The 7,382-nt window shown below is 40.3% G+C and overlaps 1 protein-coding gene across 1 annotated transcript in view; it reads right to left on the minus strand.

The window, feature by feature from the left end:
* Positions 1–7,382, minus strand: part of LOC122057912 (serine protease SPPA, chloroplastic) — a 95,329-nt gene that overhangs the window by 33,739 nt on the left and 54,208 nt on the right. The window contains exons 3-5 of the mRNA XM_042620283.1: positions 7,197–7,334; positions 4,294–4,464; positions 4,105–4,208 (exon numbers count right to left, since the gene is read on the minus strand). Of these exons, the coding sequence (XP_042476217.1) occupies positions 4,105–4,208; positions 4,294–4,464; positions 7,197–7,334 (413 nt within the window). The remainder of the gene's footprint in view (positions 1–4,104; positions 4,209–4,293; positions 4,465–7,196; positions 7,335–7,382) is intronic.

Raw genomic sequence — 7,382 nt, forward strand, 5'->3', positions numbered from 1 at the left:
GGTCCAACAAGGGTTGGAAATAAAATTAGTAGTTTACTTAGTATTTTATTTCATGCTTTTATTTTCCAGACTTGAACGTAGGAGTAAGATTTACTTCCTTGCTTTGGTTTCCTTTTTATAGTTGTTTCCTAGTTTAGGCTAGTTTCCATTTCAGTTAAGTTTCTAATTTCATGTTTCTATTTTCCTATATATTGGTTGTAATCGATTAAAGATTCAGAGAGTGATTTTGATTATTGAATGAATGTGCTGAGTGTGATTCTCCTTTTCCCCCCTCTCTACTCTGATTTTCTTTCTCTTCCCTAAGGGTTCTTCATCAACTTGGTATCAGAGCCAAAGGATCCTATTCCTTCCCCATCTTTCTTCTTCCCTTCCCATTCTTTGTGTCGGCTTCCACCGATACTGAGAACAAAAAAAAAAAAAACCCGATTCTGTCCAGAGAAGAATTGAGCCCCCCTTTTTCTCTACCGCCTCCTCTGTTCCTTCCGACAGCAGCAAAAAAAAAAAAAAAAAAAAAAAAAAAAAGAAAGAAAAGGAGTAGCAAGAAGAGAGTCAACGAAGAAGAAGAACAAAAGAACAACAGAAGAAGAAGAAGACAAGATGAGAAGAGAGAGACAACGACATACCTGAGTTGAAGCCGTCGCGAGACGTCTCCCTCCTCCTTCGCCGATTCCCTTAGGTCGATTACAAGAACTCCCACTACTGGTTTCGTCTCTAAGCAGGAGGACCTTTTTATAGGTAATCCAAAACCCACCCCATTTTTTTTATTTCTCTTTTCACTTCCTTTTTTTTTCCCCCATTACCCCTCTTTTATCTATTAATTCCTTTTATCCTTCATTTTTTCCTTATTTACATTTAGCTCCCTGCCCACACTTGATATCCTTTGTGGTTTATTTGAATCTCAAGTAATTGCAATTCTGCCCTTCCAAAAAAAAAATTTATTTACTATTCTACCATATATTCTTGAGTGCTATTTTGTTAATCATCACCATGGTAGCCAATAGTGAAATTATTCAACAGCTGAATTCTTATAAAGGAGAAACTGATACAAAATTTGATGCTCTCACTAACATGGTCACGTCCCTAAAAACAATGGTGGAATCCATGCAAGTTTCTATTGATCGTTTGGTGGCAGCAGATAAAGGAAAGAGTCTCATTCAATCTGGGGATTCTTCCAACACCACTCCACAGGATCTGCCAGTAACACTACCACCACCACCACCACCACCACCTCCACCACCATAAGGGACTGGTAGACATGATGATGGAGCAGAAAGAGCAGCAAAACTGAATGTCCTTGATTTTTATGGAGACAATAATCCAGAATTGTACATTGACTGGATTCACAGCTTAGATACATTCTTCAAATGGTACGGGTTGACGGAGGCTCGAAAGATCCTATTTGCAGAGGCCAAACTGAAAGGCATGGCCCAAGTCTGGTGGATCAAGCAACAACAACAGAACCGAACCCGAGGCATTGGTTTGGTCACTACTTGGGCTGAAATGTATGAAGTCATGAATCGGCGATTCTTGCCTTCTGATTACAAGCAACACATGCATCTCAGGTTTGCACAGTTGAAACAAGAGAATTTGACCATTGAAGAGTATGTTGCTAGATTTTATTATTTGGCCACTCGTTCTGACTTTGAGTGGGATGAAGAAGTCTTAGTGGCCCAATTTCGCAATGGTTTGCACCCTCAACTTAGTGCTGCCCTTGCATCTAGTCGACTACCTACCATGGAAGACACCGTATAAGTAGCATATCAGGTTGAGGAAAGTCTGAAACGCCCATACAAAGGGAGAAATTTTGCAGATACTTTTTCTCGAGGTACTAGTTCCGTTTGGCAATAGTCTCCTACCCAAGAGAGGTCATCTAGCAAACCACAGGCTAGTGCTACATATATGGCCTCTTCACGACCTAGTCGACCGTATTCTCCACCTCGACATGTCTCTGAAATGTCATCTTCACGGCCTACTCGCCCATACTCACCCCCTCGGCGTGGTTCAGATAAACCTTCTGATTCTTCAAAATTTACAGTTCGGTGCTACTCATGCCATGGATTTGGACATATCAGTGCTCAATGTCCCAGCCATTTGGTTGTTTTTATTGATAAGGATTCTCCTATACCATATATTCCCGAAGAGAAATTTGGTTCTGACACAGTTGATTTAAGAGAAGAGCGTGCAACAGGTAAAGTCAATGACACTCTCAGTGACAAGGACCAACATCCTTTTTATGTCATTTGTCATGTGTTGACCACTCAGAAAGCCACTGAAAATGAAGATTGGCGCCGTAGTAGTATTTTTCAGACTCGTGTGAAATGCAATGATCAATTGCTAACCTTGGTCATTGATGGAGGCAGTTACACTAATGTTGTCTCTGAAGACGCTGTTCGTAAGCTGGGATTGAATACAGAACCACATCCTAATCCTTACAAGGTTGCTTGGGTGAACAACACTAATCTCAAAATCACAGATAAGTGCTTGGTCACATATTCTATTGGTGGATTTAAGGATACAGTCCAATGTGATGTCCTCCCTCTGAAGGTGTGCCATATCCTTCTTGGTCGACCTTGGTTGTTTGATAAGAAAGTACAGCATTGTGGCTATGCCAATACCTATGCCTTCAAGCATGCCAACAAGACTATGAAGTTTCATCCTACCAAAGGTCTCCCTGAAATTAAGCTCAAGAAGATGGTGGGATCGTTCCTCATTCAGCGTATTCCTTCAGACGGTCTCCTTGGTCCTTTCCCTAACTCGACGGAGTCGAGTTCTTTTCAGAGGAGGAGAGTTGATGCAGATACGGCTGCCCTTTCTTGGTTGGACCAGCATGACCGGCTTTGGAAGCCAAGAGCCAAGAAGAACTGGTCCAGCCCAGGGTTTTGGTCCAACAAGGGTTGGAAATAAAATTAGTAGTTTACTTAGTATTTTATTTCATGCTTTTATTTTCCAGACTTGAATGTAGGAGTAGGATTTACTTCCTTGCTTTGGTTTCCTTTTTATAGTTGTTTTCTAGTTTAGGCTAGTTTCCATTTCAGTTAAGTTTCTAATTTCATGTTCCTATTTTCTTATATATTGGCTGTAATCGATTAAAGATTCAGAGAGTGATTTTGATTATTGAATGAATGTGTTGAGTGTGATTCTCCTTTTTCCCCCTCTCTACTCTGATTTTCCCTCTCTTCCCTAAGGGTTCTCCATCACCCACCTTGATATCCCCTACCTCTCCCCCTTCTGGTCTTCCCTCCCCCTCCCCCCTGGGTCTTATTAAAGATGAAAAGGTCATCTGGTCCCCCTCCACCTCTGGCCAATTCTCCTCCTCCTCTGCCTAGAATTTAGTCAGAACTTATGGTCCTAAGGCTCCTTGGCATAAGGTCGTTTGGTTCAAATCTCATATCCCCTGCCATAGCTTCACGGTTTGGAGAGCCCTCTCCAACCATCTCCCCACCTAATCCTTCCTCATCTACTGTCACATCCCTATCCCGCCTGCCTGCAACCTTTGTTGGAATGGCACTGAAGATATGAGACATCTCTTCCTTGATTGCTCATTCTCCTCCCTGTCTGGAAATGTGTCTTTTCCAAATGCTGGTTAGCTAGAAGAAGATCCCTTCTGCTAGATAGAGAATGGATTTGGATCGACATGACTTTCACTGGAAGATTTGTTTGTGACAAAGTTGGGAAACTTGCTTTTTATGCTAACATCAAGTCATCAACCACCTTTGGATGGAGCGTAATCTTCATAGATGGACTTCCAAATTCAGATCCCTTAATATGATTTGGAAAGCCATCTACTTTGATGTCTCCGCCAAGCTCAGTAGTTCCCCCTTTGGTTTTGTCACTGAAACCCCAAGGAATAGACATATTGTTGTCTCTTGGGGTTTACCTATCTCTATCTTGTCTCCCCCTCCCCTTGCCCCTCAGGGTTGTTTCCCCTATTGCTTCTTGCAAAAACTTTCGGCCTTTTGGCTTTGTACCCCCCCCCCCCTCTTTTCACTATTATTGATTTATTTACTCACCCAAAAAAAATCTATAGTAAATGTTAATATTGAGTAACTTAACACATGAAACATCTTACAGCCTCTCCTCTCAATAAAAAGAGCAATCTTTTACCTCATCATCGTAATGTATATCTGTTATCCAACCTTCTTGTTTCAGCCTTTCTACTTGGTAAACTCCTTCATTAATGAAGTTTTCAATTTCTTGTCTGCTTTTTCCTGAAATAAAGAGATCCAGAAATGTGCAAATCCAACCTTGATACTCAATAAATTAAATCCAAAACATTATATATGTAAACAAAACCTTTAGTCGACGAAACTTTATCCAGCCAATTTCCATAAATGTTATCAAGCAATGCAGTCAACATCTCACAATTTTCTTTTGACATGCTTTTGCGTGAAAGTTGATCCCCAGCACTTTTATATTTTCCAATCCGTTGCACCTGAGGCTCAATCCCTACTTTCTCAAAAACACCTGCAAACCATTTTGTGATGCTATTGCATAGCATGTTAGTGAAGAAATCATGAGTAGGCATCAATACATGAGTACTATTGCATACACGCCATAGTAAATGAACAAGTGGATTTCTTTATCAGCATTAAAGCATGAAAAATAACTGGAAAAATGTAACATACAGTGGTGACACTTGATTCCATCTTTTCGTTCTTCTTCTTTTTTCGTTTTTTTTTTTTGGTTTAATGTTCACTGTCAATTTTTTAGGTACTGCATCCTAGTGATTCTTCTCCCATTATTTCTTCCTGTTTTCTAGGAGAGATGATCTTACATCTAGCAGAAAAATTTGTAAGATAGGTGAACTCACTAGCATAAAAGGATTTATCCTTCTGCCATAACATTAGGATTTTGTACACTTTAAAAATCATGGTTTCGGAAGATCCGGTCCGGTTACCTGGCTAAAAAACAAAATATTTTGCAAAATTTCGAAAATTTGGCCACACATTTCGACTGTTGCTTTCAAGGCTCAAATGACAAAATTAGGTCCCAAAATTTCTGGGAAACCCTATTTTAGGCCGTTTAAACCTAGTGCAACCCTTAGATTGTACAGAAACAAAACCAAATCCTATGACCGAGTTTTTCTGGCCCCTGTGAACATATTTTCTTAATGTATTAAAGGGGGCCTCTCTAACCGGTGAAAAGTGGTGGGTGTCCACTAACTGCCATTCCTGCCTCGGCTCCGATAACACAATTCTGGGAGGAGTCGGTATAAGGGCATTAGATCCCTTCGGACCTAGAGAACTTGTGATGCCGGATCAGGGTTTGGTGAACCAACTGCTCGCTCCTCTAGTTGAAGATTCGTGCCCCTTTTTCGTTTCCTAGGTTACACCTTTGAAATACCCCCACAAGGCGATTTCACTCTACTCCCCCCAATCTTCACTTTATGCCATGCCGACTCTCCGTCATGGAATTAGACCCAGGGGAATCTCCATAGGAACTAGTCCCTCAGATTTCGCACGTAGGAGATCGAGACACAGCCTTAGGGACGGACCTTAGGTTGGTAGTGTATGTTGTATGTTGCTGTATATTTTCTATAATATAACATTTGTACACAATTTAGTACTAAAACACACATAATTCAATTAAAACAACTAAAATTATAAACTATAGTTAACAAGGCGTCGCCTAGGCAGGCGCCTAGGTCGCCTTGTTGGTTTTGCCTACTTTTCATGCCCCTTCCCCCCCCCCACCAGCCAACCCCTTTGGTCACCTAGACAACGTGACAACTATGTTAGAAACCATTTCATAATTATCAAATGTTATACATGGTTCATTAAAAGAATTGGGAGTGACTTGGCCAAAAATCACAAAAACTGAGATTTTCTAGGAAATTTCCCTATTTGGAGTCAAAACTAGAGAAATGATACCAAAACCCAAAGCATAGTCGAAATGTCGCCGAAACTGAAAAAATTTGATCGAAACCATGCACTTTATACAAATGGTTTGACCAAAATGATACCGAAACCCAAAACACGGTTGAAATTTCTCCCAAACCTTGGTTAAACCCACGTATCACACCTGGTTTTGTCTCAACCTTCGCATAATTTCATTCATTTTGACCAAAATTTTGAACATTATTAAAATTTGATTAAGCATCCCTCTTCCAACAAGGTCACTCATTTTCCACTTTTTTCCCATTATTTTTCAGGACAGGTAAGCAAGGTCACTAGTTACATTTATTATTGACTCGATTAACAGAATTTAGTTTAGGATAACCAAGAAGGTGAGTCTGACCCACAAATGTTCCCATCCACTGCACAGGGTGGCTAACTAGATATGTTTTTGTAGTGATAGCAATGGGGCCGTTTAAAGTGGATACCCAACCCCTCCACCTCTAATGGTTCAGATATGATGTGACCGTGATTTGGTAAGGGTTAGTATCATATTTTTTTCCCTGGCTCCACTTCACCGTGGTTAGCTGTCCCGGTTACCTTATTAATACACTGGGGTGCATGCCTACCTGTCAAAGTGGGTAAGGTGTGGTTTTTCTATACTTTAAGAGGGGTATGGTATGAACTGGAGATACCATCCAAACCCAACCCATTGTCAATCCTGTCCTCGTTACAAAAATCACAGAATCTGTAGGTGGTGCTATTCACCTAAACTTAGATTCAAGAAATATAAGCTAGCATAAAGGTTGTGTTAATTTTACATCAGAAAAAGGAAGGGAGCATAAATTGCAGAAGATCAAAGCAGGAGGCAACTGTGAAACTAAAGTACTCCACAGCAGGGTGTGGAAGGAGAGCAACTTCTCAGCAACAAAACTTCACACTAGAAGCACTGCATTTCAGAAAACAATTTTCTGGAACTCTGGACTCACTATAGAATGATTCTTTCCTACATACTACACAACTCATTCCTTACACAAAATTATTTCCCATATCATGCACATGACAACGACATACAAGTAATGCAATTGCATCAACCATTTGATAGGTCCATAAAGACCCTACAGATTAAAATTTTGACAAATCCAGATGGCTGTGATCAGTAATAAAAAAAAAGGGGGGGGGGAAATAATATGGTTTCATGGAATTTACGAAAATTATGGTAGATGACCCAGAAAAAAGTCTATAGGTAGCATGTTTAATGCATCGTGAAGTAAGTACTTCTCAGTTATACAGTATTTTCTGATCCCAAAAATATTTGGACTGTACATGCAACCTATAGGATAGCTTGCAAAATCAACTTACCCCCGAGGAACGATGATTGAACTGTCAAACCATACAAGGCAAAATAAGCACTAGGAGGAGCATAAAGCTCTTCACAAGCACAAGCGAGGTAATACTCCTTCTCTCCGCAGGCTGGGACATATCCCACAATGAACTTACCTACACAATACCATTACAAAAGACCATCCCAATTGTTATGATAAAAAA

Source organism: Macadamia integrifolia, chromosome 12 (assembly GCF_013358625.1).
Source record: "Macadamia integrifolia cultivar HAES 741 chromosome 12, SCU_Mint_v3, whole genome shotgun sequence".
In the NCBI taxonomy this organism is placed as follows: domain Eukaryota; kingdom Viridiplantae; phylum Streptophyta; class Magnoliopsida; order Proteales; family Proteaceae; genus Macadamia; species Macadamia integrifolia.